Source organism: Oncorhynchus masou, chromosome 13, assembly GCF_036934945.1.
Source record: "Oncorhynchus masou masou isolate Uvic2021 chromosome 13, UVic_Omas_1.1, whole genome shotgun sequence".
Lineage (NCBI taxonomy): Eukaryota > Metazoa > Chordata > Actinopteri > Salmoniformes > Salmonidae > Oncorhynchus > Oncorhynchus masou.
Window position 1 is genome coordinate 50,123,250 of NC_088224.1, and position 17,052 is coordinate 50,140,301.

Below are 17,052 nucleotides of genomic sequence, written 5' to 3' on the forward strand. Positions count from 1 at the left end.
AATAAATGATTACAAACATATCCATAACATGATGCAGCCACCACTATGCTTGAAAATATGGAGAGTGGTACTCAGTGATGTGTTATATTGGAAATTCCTCAAACATATCACTTTCTATTCTGGACAAAAAGTTAATGAATGGCTTTGCCAAGTTATCAGTGTTACTCACAGCCATTAAACTTTCAACTGTTTTAAAGTCACTATTGGCCTCATGATGAAATCCCTGGGCGGTTTCCTTCCTCTCCAGCAACTGAGTTGGGAAAGTTGCCTGTATCTTTGTAGTGACTGGGTGTATTGATGATACATCATCAAAAGTTGAATTAATAACTTCACCATGCTCAAAGGGATATTCATTGTCTGAAAACCTCCCTGGTCTTTGTGCTTGAATCTGTGTTTGAAATTCACTGCTCGACTGAGGGACCTTATAGATAATTGTATGTGTGGGGTACAGAGATGAGGTAGTCATTACAATTACGTTAAACACTATTATTGCACACAGAGTGAGTCCATGCAACTTGTGACTTGTTGAGCACATTTTTACTCCTAAATGTATTTATGCTTGCCATAACAAATGGGTTTGAATACTTGACTCAACATATTTCAGCTTTTGATAAATTCATTTGAAAACATTAAAAAAAAGACACTTACACTTTGACATTACTGGATATTGTATGTAGGCCAGTGACAAAAAAATCTCATTTTATTCCATTTTAAATTCAGGCTGTAACACAACAAAAAGTGGAAAAGGTCGAAGTGTGCAAATACTTTCTGAAAGCACTGTAACTGCAAGACACAAACTGAACTTCTGCTGCAGAAATAAATTGATAAACAGAATTCCATTGGTTACACCTTTTTTATTTGGATTACCTTGACAGTCACATAGTTACCAAATGGATCCCATGGAAACATTGAAGCAGAGGGTCAAGCCCCCAGGACTCTCCCTCCCCATCTCTCAGGGTGTGGCATGACATAGTGGGCATTGACCAGAGAGGAAGACTAGGTCTCAATTGGCAACCTATTGCCTATATAGTGCACTACTTCTGGCCAGGGCCCATAGGAATTTGGGAATTTTGTGAATTATCTTTTTTCATGCATCATGTCCAAATGGATCACAAATTAACTTGAACATGATGCGCGACAAATGCTAATATCGGTCCCATGACATGAATGGGATTTGTGCCACAAATGATAAAACATTAGCATTTGATAATAGTGACAGGGAAACTAAACCAAAGCATGTTGTTGTCATAACTTGTCCATAGACTACTTACAGGGTAAGGAAACCAATGCCATTGTAATTTGTTGAACTATCCCTTTAACTGGTCAAGAAATACACCCATGCTAATGTAAAGCAGATGGGAGGGTCAGACTTCCAGTCGGGATCAGAACTGGGAATTTGCAGCCAGAATTTCAGACTCCCGAGACATGTTCAGCAGATCGTGGTCCTGGGGAACAATAGCAACGCACGCACGCGCACGCACGCACACACACACACACACACACACACACACACACACACACACACACACACACACACACACACACACACACACACACACACACACACACACACACACACACACACACACACACACACACACACACACACACACACAAACAGATCTGCTCAACTGCGTCTCCTACACAAACACCATCCCTAACAGCAGACCATTGAGACCGTAACAACTGGCTCTGCTCGACATTTTTACCATTCATACAATATAGAGATGTGTTTATATATATTTATATTCATAGACTGATGTGTCCCGTCTATTGTCATCGCTACATTTTTTTGTTCCTAAAACTGACAATTTTGGTCACACAGAAGGAATCTCTGCAGCACTTAAGACAGAAAATGACAGGAACTACAGCAAAATGATACCTGCGTCAGGAAGAATCATAATAACAATGACACCACCAGCTATGGGAAATAGTAGAGGAGGACTAAGGGTGTGGGATAAGACCGCAAGACAGCGCGATGCAATGGTGGCCAGAGAGCTTTAGAGAAGCACGACAAAGCACTAACTACAAAAACACAAGACGATTCATGACTAAAATACTCGGGGAAGGCCGGGTGTTAAAATAACAAAACGTATAAAATGTACTGAAAACGGCATGACACTTAACGGATGCATCTACACCACATATGGCTGAAAACTACACACTAGGCTAAAGAGTGACTCCGCCGGTTAGATATAGATACACGGGCAGGGCTGGGGAGAGAGAGGTGGAACAGGAGACGTTAGTTGCTACAGGAGAACAGAAGAGCGACACACACACTCCTATGCCAGCATCAAGGGAGGGAGGGTAGCAGTTACTCCTAAGCCAATGATACATGGTCAGATACTTTGTTTATCCTCCTAATACATTAGGATTGAGGGTATGGTGCGTGATCTGATTCTAGATCTATGGTTATGGGCAAGGGGTACAGTCGTCCACTAATTCAGTGCCATGGGGAATAGATGGGTTGTACAGGAATAGTAAACAACATATCATGGGGGTGGAATGGATTTTTTGTTTAGATTAAAAAGGGGAAAAAACCTTTAGATGCAGATGGTATTTTTTGTACTTCACAGGATGTTTGCATTATTTATATATATATATGCGTTTAGTAATATAATAATTTTCAATATATAGATTTTTTTTCACTTGTCAGCCATTCTGGGGGGAAAAAAAGACTAAGAAACGATCCCATGTTGTCGTCTTTCGCTCCCTCCCTTGGTCCAGCCTCTTCCCTGTTGCGTCCCTCTTTCCACCCGATTGTGAGGTGGCGGTTAGCAGCGTGTCTCGTAAATGCCGCTGCGGCCGATATAGCGCACCCATTTGATGACGTCGTGGTCACTGTAGTTCAGCTTGGGCTCGAACACCTTCAGGTAGCGCACCTTGAGTCCGGACGGAGCAAATGGCACCTGGGAGACCATAACAGAACCATAATTACACCTGGGAGAGAGTTCAGTATTGTTTTTTATTTAACTAGGTAAGTCAGTTAAGCACAAAATCTTATTTATAATGACGGCCTACACCGGCCAACACTAGGCCAATTGTGCGCCACCCTATGGGACCAATCACAGCTCGTTGTGATACAGCCTGGATTCAAACCAGGGTGACGCCTCTAGCATGAAGATGCAGTGCCTGAGACCGCTGTGCCACTGGGGGGCCCATTTGACAGGCCAGAAACATTATCACACCTGGGTCATTCAACCATTGAAGTTGGTAATACAGCACAAACTGATCTGGAGCCCAGCTACAGTAGAGATGACTGTGTAAAGGAAATAAAAGACCTAATCACCTCAAAGTTCATGGAGATGGGAGGGCGCGCCCACTTCTTCTTGTCGTTGGTGGGCAGCAGCTCGATCTCAGCACTGATTTGAGACTCCTTCATCCCTGCCATACGCTTGATCCTGCAGACACGCATAGCCACACACAGTTAAGACCATTCCACAGCAAAAACACAGGCGCGTGCACACACGCGCACACACACTAGGGATGAGCACGGTTAATCGAATATCTGGATATCAAACCCTCATTCAAGAGTTTTGTTTAATTTTGTACTATTTTCTAAATTGTAGAATAATAGTGAAGACATCAAAACAATGAAATAATACACATGGAATCATTTAGTAACCGAAAAAGCGTTAAACCAATCAAAATGTATTTTATATTTGAGATTCTTCAAAGTAGCCACCCTTTGCCTTGAAGACAGCTTTGCACACTTTTGGCATTCTCTCAACCAGCTACATGAAGTAGTCACCTGGAATGCATTTCAATTAACAGTTGTGCCTTGTTGAAAGTTATTTGTGGAATTTCTTTCCTTCTTAACGCGTTTGAGCCAATCAGTTGTGTTGTGACAAGGTATGGGTGGTTAACAGAAGATAGTCCTATTTGGTGTCCATATTATGCAGTGCCTCCAGGTTTTTGTGAAGAAAAATTGTGATTCCTATGGCTATAAATGCGTGTTTTGCTGCAGCTTTTCTGAAAATCTGCGATACATGTTGAGATGTTTTCTTTTCACGTTAATTTCATATAAAGCAATAATCGTAATAAGTGCTCAGTTTTAGGATGATTTTAAGCAGAATACATAATACTAAAACAATTAGAAACATCTAAAGTGCTCAATTCTGTTTATTTTCCTGAACAAACAGCTCTCTCATAATCCACTCACAGATTCACACACACACCTCTCCATCAGGCTTAGGGCTTGCTATCAACACAAGATGCACCTCCCATTCCTACTCATTCTCTCTCTCTCTTAAAAAAACAAGGAGGTATTTGGACATAAATTATGAACAAATTATCAAACAAATCAAACATTTATTGTGGAACTGGAATTCCTGGGAGTTCTGATGAAGATCATCAAAGGTAAGTTAATATTTATAATGCTATTTCTGACTAATGTTGACTCCACAACATGGCGGATATCTCTTTGGCTGTTTTGTTCTCTGAGCGCCGTACTCAGATTATTGCATGGTATGCTTTTTCCGTAAAGTTTTTTTGAAATCTGACACAGCAGTTGCATTAAGGAGAAGTTTATCTAAAGTTCCATGTATAATAGTTGTATCTTTTATCAATGTTTATTATGAGTATTCCTGTAAATTGATGTGGCTCTCTGCAAAATCACTGCATGTTTTGGAACTACTGAACATAACACGCCAATGTAAAATGAGATTTTTGGATATAAATATGCACTTCATCGAACAAGACATACATGTATTGTGTAACATGAAGTCCTATGAGTGTCATCTGATGAAGATCATCAAAGGTTAGTGATCAATTTTATCTATATTTCTGCTTTTTGTGACTCCTCTCTTTGGCTGGAAAATGGCAGTGTTTTTCTGTGACTTACATTTACATTTAAGTCATTTAGCAGACGCTCTTATCCAGAGCGACTTACAACTTGGTGGTGACCTAACAATCGTTTGTGGTGCTTTCGCTGTAAAGCCTTTTTGACATCAGACACTGTTGCTGGATTAACAAGAATTTTATCTTTAAAATGGTGTGAAATAATTGTTTGCTTGATGAATTTTAATTATCAGATTTTTGAGTTTTGAATTTGGCGCCCTGCACTTTCACTGGCTGTTGGCGGGGTGGGACGCTACCGTCCTGAATATCCCAGAGAGGTTAGGCCATTTTGCCACAACATTGGAAGTATGCTTGGGGTCATTGTCCATTTGGAAGACCCATTTGTGACCAAGCTTTAACTTCCTGACTGATGTCTTGAGATGTTGCTTCAATATATCCACATAAATGTATTTCCTCATGAAGCCATCTATTTTGTGAAGTGCACCAGTCCCTCCCGCAGCAAAGCACCCCCACAACATGATGCTGCCACCCCCGTGCTTCACGGTTGGGATGGTGATCTTCGGCTTGCAAGCTTCCCCATTTCTCCTCCAAACATAACGATGGTCATTATGGCCTAACAGTTCTATTTTTGTTTCATCAGACCAGAGGACATTTCTCCAAAAAGTTGCAAACCGTAGTCTGGCTTTTTTTATGGCGTTTTTGGAGCAGTGGCTTCTTCCTTGCTGAGCGGCCTTACAGGTTATGTCGATATAGGACTTGTTTAACTGAATAAAGTCCCCAATTAACCAGTGCCGCAATTAACAACTTTTTTTGGTCCGTAGTTTATAGGCGACTGTGAAGCGTTTCTCAGGCTGGCGCCTAACCTGTGTGGAGTTCATCAGGTACAAAACAGTAAAAATTGACTGAAACAGGGAGGGACTACCTGGACTTGTCCAATAAGAACCACTTATTTTCCATGTTTTCCTCCCCGGTTGCGTAATGTTTTCCAATGTGAGCCCGAGGAAAACTTACTTCCAGACGATGGCGTTCTCGCTGGCCTTGTACTTGGCCTTGCCCTTCATGCAGATCACCTGGACCCCGCTGGTGTTGAGAGGGGTGGGGATGCGCACCTGGGTAGTAAGAACATGGAAAAAGACATTCAGCTCAGTGGATCCATTCCCCATCTACACACACTCATTCATTAGTTTATGGGTAAGACCAAGGGTGCTTCCGAAATGGCTATGTTGAGCACTACTACAAAAGTGTGTTTTTTCAGGACTTTTACCTGACCGTGATGACCACGACCTGGTCAGGTACTGTCCAAAGCTCTATGCTCACTTGGTACCCTATATCCCTCTGTAGCCATACCTCAATCTTCTGAGCCAGAAGCGAGGGCTTGAAGTTGGACTTAATGACCACCTTGACTTCAAGCTTGGTGCGGCCCACCTCCCTGACAAGGGGGATGACACGGAAGGGTAGGATGATGTCCTTGGTGGTGCGGTACCTGTGGAGAAGAGGCAAACACACACACAAAACAGACACATAAAGACATAGCCTGTGTGTGAATGTGTGTGTGTGTGTGCGTGTGTTTGTGTGTCTGTATCACACAAGCTCGTTACCTCATGAGTTCACATTCTCCGTCCGGAGGAATGAAGCTGATGCTGCGCTCAGCGTCAAACTTGCTGAGACGCACACACTGGTGGAATGTACAGTCATCAATGGCTATGGATTGCTTACCGCCACCACCGCCACTAAGAGAGGGAGATAAAGGAGAGGGAGAAAGGGATGGAGCGAGAGAGGGAGATAAAGGAGAGAGGGAGGGAGAGAGGGAGGGAGCAAGAGAGGGCAATAAAGGAGAGAGAGAGGGAGATAAAGGAGAGGGAGGGAGAAAGGGAGATAAAGGAGGGAGAAAGCGAGGGAGCAAGAGAGGGAGATAAAGAAGAGAGGGAGGGAGAGAAGAGAGTGAGATAAAGGAGAGAGAAAGAGAGAGGGGAGATAAAGGAGAGAGCGGGAGATAAAGGAGAAATAGAGAGAGGGAGAGAGAGAGAGAGAGAGAGAGAGAGAGAGGGGGGGATAAAGGGGAGAGAGGGAGACAGGTGTTTAGAGGGGACAAGAGAGCCACACATAAACACACACACTGAAGGAGGGGAAACCGATCCTAATCATAATACACAGACATTAGATGACAGTGAGATTAACGATTAACATAAATTTACAAAGAGTATGAATTTCAATGAAGAGCTGATGCACTCTGAGCTCCAACATACTGAAATCCACACACACACAACGGATAGACAAAGCAGTAGAGGTATACCAGCCAGACACCACAACACTAATTGCCTGGTCAGTCTGACTTGCATGTCATGTTGCGTTCAGAAGGATGCAACATTAGATTGATTATGAACACTACATGTCCAGATCTACCAGTCAGAAAATCAGACACATAACATTGCTCTGTACTGAACGCAACCCTCTGTAGACAAAACGATGGACAGACAAGACAGACACACACACAGAGGCAGACTGAGGATGGAGAGTGAATGATGTACGATACCTGCCTCCCAAATCACTGAGGTCCAGCACAGAGAGAGGGAGAAAATCACAGCACAAATCAAGAAGGGGAAAAAAACACAGCTTGACATCATAGCACGATAAACATAATGCCAGGAAAGAAAAAGGTCATAAAAAAGAGTGTGATGGAAAATGATGAACAAAGTAACAAGCCATGTGATGTAGTTGCAGCATGATGACTTGGTTACGATGGCTGCGGAAAACGGAGTGAAAAGTAGTGCACTTTATAGGGAATAGGGTGCCATGTGGAACACAGGCAATGTGTTCACCTCCCACTCAGTGTTTTGGACAAGAAGAATGGCATGTGAAAACACTTTAGAGAATGATTTAAGGTTTTCCATTTTACAGTTTTATCTCAGTCTTTTCAGCAATAATCCAGTACTTGACAGTGTCAGTGACCCATTTTGCTTTGATCATTATGGGTACTTAAAAAAATCAAGATGTTCAAGGCTTTACAAAACATTCAGTGAGCATAAACCAAAATATTTTAAAACCAAATGTACAATACAGGAGCTTAATTCTAGCCTGGTCCCAGATCTGTTGTTTTTGCCAACTCCATTGATGTCATTGGCAAGCCAAACATTGTTTGGCATGACAATGAGTGCCAGTGTTGGCATGATGGCACAAACAGACTGGCACTCAGGCTAGCTTAATCCACGGTATAGCTGCAGGCACCAGCAAAGGGCCTTCAGTCAGCTTGCTCTGGAGTTTAGGATATTTCCTATTGGTGAATTCAACAGCTTACTGGCGTGAGAGTTCTATGGACCGTAGCTGTGAAACCTCATTAAGCACCTCTGCCACCTTTGAAATACAAGAGCTGTGCACAGCTTAATTGAATCAGATCAAGTGCCTTTCTATATCTATTCTACAGATGATTCTGATCTATATTCTAATCTACTTCTATATCTATATTTTTGGGCCACTGTTTTTGTTGTGATATCTTGTTTGGCACAAACGGTCACTGGCCGCAAAAAGTATGGATTTTTTTAGGGGGCATTACGGCCACACAACAGATTTATGAAGGTGTACGATATATTACATGGATTTATTCGATTTGTAAAAATGTAGATTTTCCAAAGGTCTGTGGATGGTAGGATATGTGTGGAAGCCAGGATATTCTACATGTGTTTATGTTAATTAACGGTCAATTACCATGAGACCAGCAGTTATTTGCTTGACAATCACCAGCTGACAAAATTTAATGACCGCTACAGCCCTAATTATGTTTGGTTGTCAGTGCAACCAAATATCAACATTTAAAGATGTATCTTCTGCTTGGATAGTTCAATCTGTACCACTGACTTAGTCTGGCTTTAATTCCAGGTCGTCTCCGTATCAACTAAACATCCAACTTAAAGAATAGGACTAAATTAAATCAAACTTTATTTAAAGTACATTCAAATATTTGGGGGTTGAGATTGAGTCGTGAAACCAACAGACGATCATTTTCTTATCTGTAGACAAATTAAAGTCAGATTAAATCAGTGGCACAGATATCCAAGCAGAGGATACATCTCCTTTAAATATTGATATTTGGTTGCGTTGTCAACCAAAAACAATTCAATATTACTTTTGTAATACAGTAAATAGTTTTATTACAAACTAATGTAACATTCAACCTTAAAATGAGTAAATCATCCATGGCCACATTCAGGTTACAGTGACTATAAATGTCTTATGTAACCGTATAAATTGTGCATGTTCAAGATAGCATATGCAAAGGTTGTCGCAGATCTTCACAATTGCTGTAATAATCTGCACAGAATCTCAAACGGCATTGATCACTTGCACCATGTACTTTGAATGTAATCTCAACTACAATGCAGGTCACTTGGTTCTGCTATTAGATGAAACAGTGATAACACAATCTGTTGCATAAATAAACAAAATATCTGACATTGTATTCCCATTGGAACGTTCTGTACTTTTAAATGGTTGACAGTGCAGTGATAAACAATAGGGTGACAATTTAACAAAATGTCAAATTGTTTTTCTTTTCCATTGGTATTTGATTGCGCTTTTTAGATTGTTGAAAGCATAGTGGTCACACATTGGAAATTCAACTAACTTTTGCCTGTCTTTTTGAGGGGTGAATATACTGTGTACAAAATACTAGGAACACCATCCTAATATTGAGTTGCACCCCCCTTTGCCCACAGAACAGCCTCAATTTGTCGGGGCATGGACTCTACAAGGTGTCGACAGCGTTCCACAGGGATGCTGGCCCGTGTTGACTCCAATGCTTCCCACAGTTGTCAAGTTGGCTGATTGTCCGTTGGGTGGTGGACCATTCTTGATACACACAGGAAACTGTTGAGCATGAAAAACTCAGCAGCATTGCAGTTCTTGACACACACAAACCGGTTCGCTTGGCAGCTACTACCATACCCCGTTCAAAGGGACTTAAATCGTATCCTCAATGGCACACATACAAAACCCATGTCTCAGGGCTTAAAAATCCTTCTTTAACCTATCTCCTCCCCTTCATCTACACTGATTGAAGTGAATTTAAAATGTGACATCTATAAGTGGAATTACCTGGACAGTCTAGGCCTATTCGCATGAGACTAGTATTACTTTAGAACATCGGTTATGTAATTATTACCACAGCATGTCAGTTTTTCCAGTGGACGATTCGGACGGGATTAGGTTTACCAAACTGCCACTGTAAATATTTTTTTCCTCATTCAAAATTGACCATTATGACAGAAGCCAGGAGGCCCTTCTAGGAGTGAAGATATTTCACATCTAGGGATATCCTAATATTGGTCTAATGGCATTCAGTTGGGTAAAAGTCTAAATACACTGCTAAAAAAAATAAAGGGAACACTTAAACAACACAATGTAACTCCAAGTCAATCACACTTCTGTGAAATCAAACAGTGATTGACAATACATTTCACATGCTGTTGTGCAAATGGAATAGACAACAGGTGGAAATTATAGGCAATTAGCAAGATAAATTATAGGCAATCACCCCCAATAAAGGAGTGGTTCTGCAGGTGGTGACCACAGACCACTTCTCAGTTCCTATGCTATGTTTCGGAGTCTACAACCCACACAAGTGGCTCAGGTAGTGCAGCTCATCCAGGATGGCACATCAATGCAAGCTGTGGCAAGAAGGTTTGCTGTGTCTATCAGCGTAGTGTCCAGAGCATGGAGGCGCTACCAGGAGACAGGCCAGTACATCAGGAGACGTGGAGGAGGCCGTAGGAGGGCAACAACCCAGCAGCAGGACCGCTACCACCGCCTTTGTGCAAGGAGAAGCAGGAGGAGCACTGCCAGAGCCCTGCAAAATGACCTCCAGCAGGCCACAAATGTGCATGTGTCTGCTCAAACGGTCAGAAACAGACTCCATGAGGGTGGTATGAGGGCCCGACGTCCACAGGTGGGGGTTGTGCTTACAGCCCAACACCGTGCAGGACGTTTGGCATTTGCCAGAGAACACCAAGATTGGCAAATCCGCCACTGGCACCCTGTGCTCTTCACAGATGAAAGCAGGTTCACACTGAGCACATGTGACAGACGTGACAGAGTCTGGAGACGCAGTGGAGAACGTTCTGCTGCCTGCAACATCCTCCAGCATGACCGGTTTGGCCGTGGGTCAGACATGGTGTGGGGTGGCATTTCTTTGGGGGGCCGCACAGCCCTCCATGTGCTCGCCAGAGGTAGCCTGACTGCCTTTAGGTACCAAGATGAGATCCTCAGACCCCTTGTGAGACCATATGCTGGTGCGGTTGGAGCTGGATTCCTCCTAATGCAAGACAATGCTAGACCTCATGTGGCTGGAGTGTGTCAGCAGTTCCTGCAAGAGGAAGGCATTGATGCTATGGACTGGCTCGCCCGTTCCCCAGACCTGAATCCAATTGAGCATATCTGGGACATCATGTCTCACTCCATCCACCAGCGCCACGTTGCATCACAAACTGTCCAAGAGTTGGCGGATGCTCTCGTCCAGGTCTGGGAGGAGATCCCTCAGGAGAGCATCCGCCACCTCATCAGGAGCATGCCCAGGCATTGTAGGGAGGTCATACAGGCACGTGGAGGCCACACACACTACTGAGCCTCGTTTTGACTTGTTTTAAGGACATTACATCAAAGTTGGATCAGCCTGTAGTGTGGTTTTCCACTTTAATTTTGAGTGTGACTCCAAATCCAGACCTCCATGGGTTGATAAATTTGATTTCCATTGATCATTTTTGTGTGATTTTGTTGTCAGCACATTCAACTATGTAAAGAAAAAAGTATCTAATAAGAATATTTCATTCATTCAGATCTAGGATGTGTTATTTTAGTGTTCCCTTTATTTTTTTGAGCAGTGTATATTTTTAGACCAGAGGAAAGTGTGTGTCCTACTGGCCATCCAACACCACTTCCAGCAGCATCTTCTCTCCCATCCAGGGAGGTGGTACGACCCTAAACGCCGGACACACCCGTTGCCCCCTCACCTCTTGCCCGCCGCCTCCTCAGTGGCGCCCCCTTTGCCCTGTTTGTCGATGACGATCTTGTCGTTCATTCCAAATTTACACTCCGGCATGCCGCTCAGGTAGCTCTTCATCACCACGCGGCCCGAGACGTGGGCGCTCAGCACCTGGCCTGATTGGAGAAAAGGGAGAGAGGGCGAGGTTACCACGGAGCAACACGGAAGGCGGGTAACTGGTTCAGGAGAGCTGTCAAGGAGTGTTTTATGAGGTAGTGATACACTTATGTAGAGTTATAGAATAATTTATAGTAGAAGAGAAGCTTTCTCAACCATTAAAACAGGCGGGTGGCGGCCTCTAGTGGCCACATCGGCACTACACCACACTGCTAAATATGCATACATAGTCATACATACAGTTGCGGCCAAATATATTGTCACCCTTACACTTTCTGAAATAATTCCCCATTTCTTCGAAAATAAGTTGCAATTGGCCTCCCGGGTGGCGCAGCGGTCTAAGGCACGGCATCGCAGGGTTGGGCCGCCACTACAGCCTGGGGTTCGGTCATCAGTTGAACGGTGTTTCCCTCTGACACATTGGTGCAGCTGGCTTCCGTGTTAAGTGAGCGGGTGTTAAGGGCGGCCTGGCAGGTAATGTTTTCGGAGGACGAAATGACTCGACCTTTGCCTCTCCCGAGACCGTTGGGGAGTTGCAGCGATGAGACAAGATCGTAATCACGAACTTGGGGGGAAAACGGTGTTAAAATTTAATTTACAAACAAAATAATTAACAAGATCAAAAGTTGTAATTGAAAAAAAAAATGGCTTCCACACCTTGTTATTGGATTGTAACATTGCAGAACCATTTTTATTTTTTGTAAACTTAAACTTGTCACTGGACCAACAAAAGGATGGGGCCCTTCACAAAAGCTATAGTCCTTCTCTAGATTAAGAAATCTGGGGATTAAAGTATCTAAGGAATGGATCCAGTATATCTCTCTGGACCTTTTGTCAACATCGCAACCTTGTTTGTTTTTACTGTCCCCTCTCTTTGAAATGGAAGGCCACTGGGATGTTGGGGTCAGCACGTCAAATGGCACTTCGGTGCTCACACATTCTAGTATCAAATCAAATCAAATTTTATTCAGTCACATGCGCCAAATACAAGAGATAAAAGTAACAAGTAATTAAAGAGCAGCAGTAAAAAATAACAACATATACAGAGGGGTGCCGGTACAGAGTCAATGTGCGGGGGCACGGGTTAGTTGAGGTAGTATGTACATGTAGGTAGATATTAAAGTGATGACAACAGAGAGTGGCAAAGGTGTGGAGAGGGGAGGGGGGGCAATGCAAATAGTCTGGGTAGCCATTTGATTAGATGTTCAGGAGTCTTATGGCTTAGAAGCCTCTTGGACCTAGACTTGTTCTCTCTGCTTGACGTGCGGTAGCAGAGAGAACAGTCTATGACTAGGGTGGCTGGAGTCTTTGACAATGTTTAGGGCCTTCCTCTGACACCGTCTGGTATAGAGGTCCTGGATGGCAGGAAGCTTGGCCCCAGTGATGTACTGGGCCGTTCGCACTACTCTCTGTAGTGCCTTGTGGTCGGGGGCAGGCTCTCGATGGTGCAGCTGTAGAACCTTATGAGGATCTGAGGACCCATGCCAAATATCTGAGGACCCATGCCAAATATCCCATGCCAAATGTCTCCTGAGGGGGAATAGGTTTTGTTCGTGCCTGCTACATGACTGTCTTGGTATGCTTGGACCATGATAGTTTGTTGGTGATGTGGACACCAAGGAACTTGAAGCTTTCAACCTGCTCCACTGCAGCCCCATCGATGAGATGGCCAAGTCTCTGACCTCCTCCCTATAGGCTGTCTTGTTGTTGTCGGTGATCAGGCCTACCACTGTTGTGTCATCATCAAATTTAATGATGGTGTTGGAGTCGTGCCTGGCCGCGCAGTCATGAGTGAACAGGGAGTACAGCAGGGGGCTGAGCATGCACCCCTGGGGGGCCCCTGTGTTGAGGATCAGCGTGGCGGATGTGTTGTTACATACCCTTACCACCTTGGGGCGCCCCAGGGGTGCATGCTCAGCCCCCTGCTGTATTCCCTGTCATTTAGGCAGGTTACCTTAGTGTTCTTTGGCACAGGCACTATAGCGGTCTGCTTAACACATGTTGGTATTACAGACAGGGAGAGGTTGAAAATGTCAGTGAAGACACTTGCCAGTTGGTCAGCGCATGCTCGCAGTACAGGTCCTGGTAATCCGTCTGGCACTGCGGCCTTGTGAATGTTGACTGTCTAAAGGTCATACTCACATTGGCTGCGGAGAGCGTGATCACACAGTCGTCCGGAACAGCTGGTGCTCTCATACAGGTTTCAGTGTTATTTGCCTCGAAGCGAGAATAGAAGTAGTTTAGCTCATCTGGTAGGCTTGTGTCACTGGGCAGCTCTCGGCTGTGCTTCCCTTTCTGGTCTGTAATGGTTTGCAAGCCCTGCCATATTCGATGAGCGTCAGAGCCGGTGTGTGTAACTCCCTTGAAGTTTCTCCTACGTAAAATAAACTGCACGGGCAGCGAATCCCATAGATCCCATCGTGAGAATTACAATTGATGGTACTTTTGATTTTTATGTCTCGACCCGATATGGGGTGTGAGAAACTTTTCATATGTTTTGTGTACTGGCACACTTGTAGTTGCCGGGGGGAATATGCAGGAGGCTGGTCTTGTTTGCACCTTGGCTGATGTCGGTTCGGACAACACTGTCTTTAATGTTTTTAGCTCTACGGTAGGCAGCCGCAGGAGGCTGCTGAAATGTATTACCTAGAGCCGAGTCTGAGCGTAGAATATGCCAACTGCTTTTTAATGATGCCTAGTAGTTCTGGACTTTGTGGGGTGTTGGTAGTGACCAGTTGGATAGAAGGTCTGGCTCTATGGCTTGTGGGCTTTCTCAGTAGTTGTACTCTAGGAACATCCATGAGTTAAAGCACATTCAACAGAAAAAAAGGGCGAACTCCAAGAAAGATTCAGAGCAAAGGGCTACAATCAGACATGGTTAAATCAAGCTGAAAGTAAACCCATGGATGTTCCCAGAGCACAACTTCCTATAGCACTTGACAAACATTGAAGGTCACTTTGTTGGTCCAGTGACAGCCCCCCGATTTGTACTTGTTGTTTCCACATGGAGGGAGTTTACTAGCTCACTAACTGTTGTCCAAACCAGCTGTTAGACTTCTTTGCCTATGTTTTTGATGATTACTGCTGTTATCCCTAGTTTTGTTTAGCCCTGTTGTTTATTTTTCAATACCCAACATATTCAACATATAGTAGTGCTTATATGTCCATTACACCTACTGCAGTTGAAAAAAAGCTTGTCCAGTTTTCCAATTGTTGTTTACTGGTTTCACTTCTGTATTTTATCAATAGGTGGAGACATTGACCACACCACACCCTGAGTGCTAACCTGCACGGTCTACCACACTGTCTCTCATTAGCACCACCAGCGGAAGAGAGTTTCTCCCTAATTGTCTTCCCCATGCCCTATATGAACTTATCAAAATGTCCAACTTTTAAAGTTGTCTAGTAAAACTATGTATTTTTAATGGTGAGCCTTTTCCTGGCCAATGATGTCTACACATTTTTAGGTTGCACCTCTTCTCACGTTGGTCGAGCACATTCTTTCCATAATATACTGAACAAAAATATAAACGCAACATGCAACAATTTCAAAGATTTTACTGAGTTACAGTTCATATAAGGAAATCGGTCAATTGAAATAAAATCTATTTGGGCAGAGGCGCAGTCATGGGTGGGCTTTATTAAATGGCTTGATTAAAGACAGAAATACTCCTCAGTTTCACCAGCTGTCTGGATGGCTGGTCTCATACGATACCGCAGGAGAAGAAGCTGGATGTGGAGGTCCTGGGGTGGCATGGTTAAACAGGGTCTGCGGTTGTGAGGCCGTTTGGACATACTGCCTAATTCTAAATAATTACTTTGGAGGCAGCTTATGGTAGAGAAATTAACATAAAATTCTCTGGCAACAGCTTTGGTGGACATTCCTGTAGTCAGCATACCAATTGCACGCTCCCTCGAACCTTGAGACATCTGTGACATTATGTTGTTTGAAAAAACTGCACATTTTAGAGTGGCCTTTTATTGTCCCCAGCACAAGGTGCACCTGTGTAATGAACATGCTGTTCAATCAGCTTCTTGATATGCCACACCTGTCAGGTGGATGGATTATCTTGGCAAGGGAGAAATGCTCACTAACAGGGGTGTCAACAAATTTGTGCACAAAAATGTAGAGAAATAAGCTTTTTTGTGCATTTGGAACATTTCTGGGATCTTTTATTTCAGCTCATGAAACATGGGACATGATATTGTGTTTATATTTTTGTTCAGTATATATCTGCAGTAATAGTGGAGTGACAGTGGTTCACAGTATTACTTACCTGCCAGTGTTGTGATTGGCTGTGATATTGGCCTATTGATTTCTCCCGCCGTCGCGGCATCTGTTGTCAAAATTGGAAAGCTGATCTGACTTTCTGGCCTTGTTACCTAGTGGAAATCGCTCTGTCGGATAAGTAATACTGTGAAACACTATCATTACATTATTACTGCAGATATATTATGGACATTTTCAATGCAAAAAGTTACAATGCAAAAATTATATACAGCACCAGTTAAAAGTTTGGACACACCTAATTCAAGGGGTTTTATACTTTGTACAATAATAGTGAAGACATCAAATCTATAAAATAAAACATATGGAATCATGGAGTAACCAAAAAAGAGCTAAACAAAATAGTGTTAAATCACAATATATTTTAGATTCCTCAAAGTAGCCACCCTTTGCCTTGATGACAGCTTGCACACTCTTGGCATTCTCTCAACCAGCTTCACGGGGAATGATTTTCCAACAGTCTTGAAGGAGTTCCTACATATGCTGAGCAGTTGTTGGCTGCTTTTCCTTCACTCTGCGGTCCAACTCATCCCAAACCATCTGAATTGGGTTGAGGTTGGGTGATTGTGGAGGTCAGGTCATCTGATGCAGCACTCCATCACTCTCCTTCTTGGTCAAATAGCCCTTACACAGCCTGGAGGTATGTTGGGTCATTGTCCTGTCGAAAAACAAATGATATTCCCACTGAGCGCAAACCAGATGGGATGGCGTTTCGTTGCAGAATGCTGCGGTTGCCATGCTGGTTAAGTGTGTCTTGAATTCTAAATTAATCACTGACAGTGTCATCAGCAAAGCACACCCACACCATAACACCTCA

At 43.4% G+C, this 17,052-nt stretch overlaps 1 protein-coding gene across 1 annotated transcript in view; it reads right to left on the reverse strand.

The window, feature by feature from the left end:
* Window positions 1-839: 839 nt before the first annotated feature.
* The window catches only part of LOC135552500 (AP-2 complex subunit mu-B-like), a 40,306-nt gene continuing 24,093 nt past the window's right edge, over window positions 840-17,052 (reverse strand). Inside the window, exons 8-13 of the mRNA XM_064984173.1 lie at window positions 11,799-11,946; window positions 6,399-6,530; window positions 6,148-6,283; window positions 5,812-5,909; window positions 3,290-3,401; window positions 840-2,909 (exon numbers count right to left, since the gene is read on the reverse strand). Coding sequence (XP_064840245.1) covers window positions 2,775-2,909; window positions 3,290-3,401; window positions 5,812-5,909; window positions 6,148-6,283; window positions 6,399-6,530; window positions 11,799-11,946 — 761 coding nt within the window. The 3' untranslated portion in view covers window positions 840-2,774. The remainder of the gene's footprint in view (window positions 2,910-3,289; window positions 3,402-5,811; window positions 5,910-6,147; window positions 6,284-6,398; window positions 6,531-11,798; window positions 11,947-17,052) is intronic.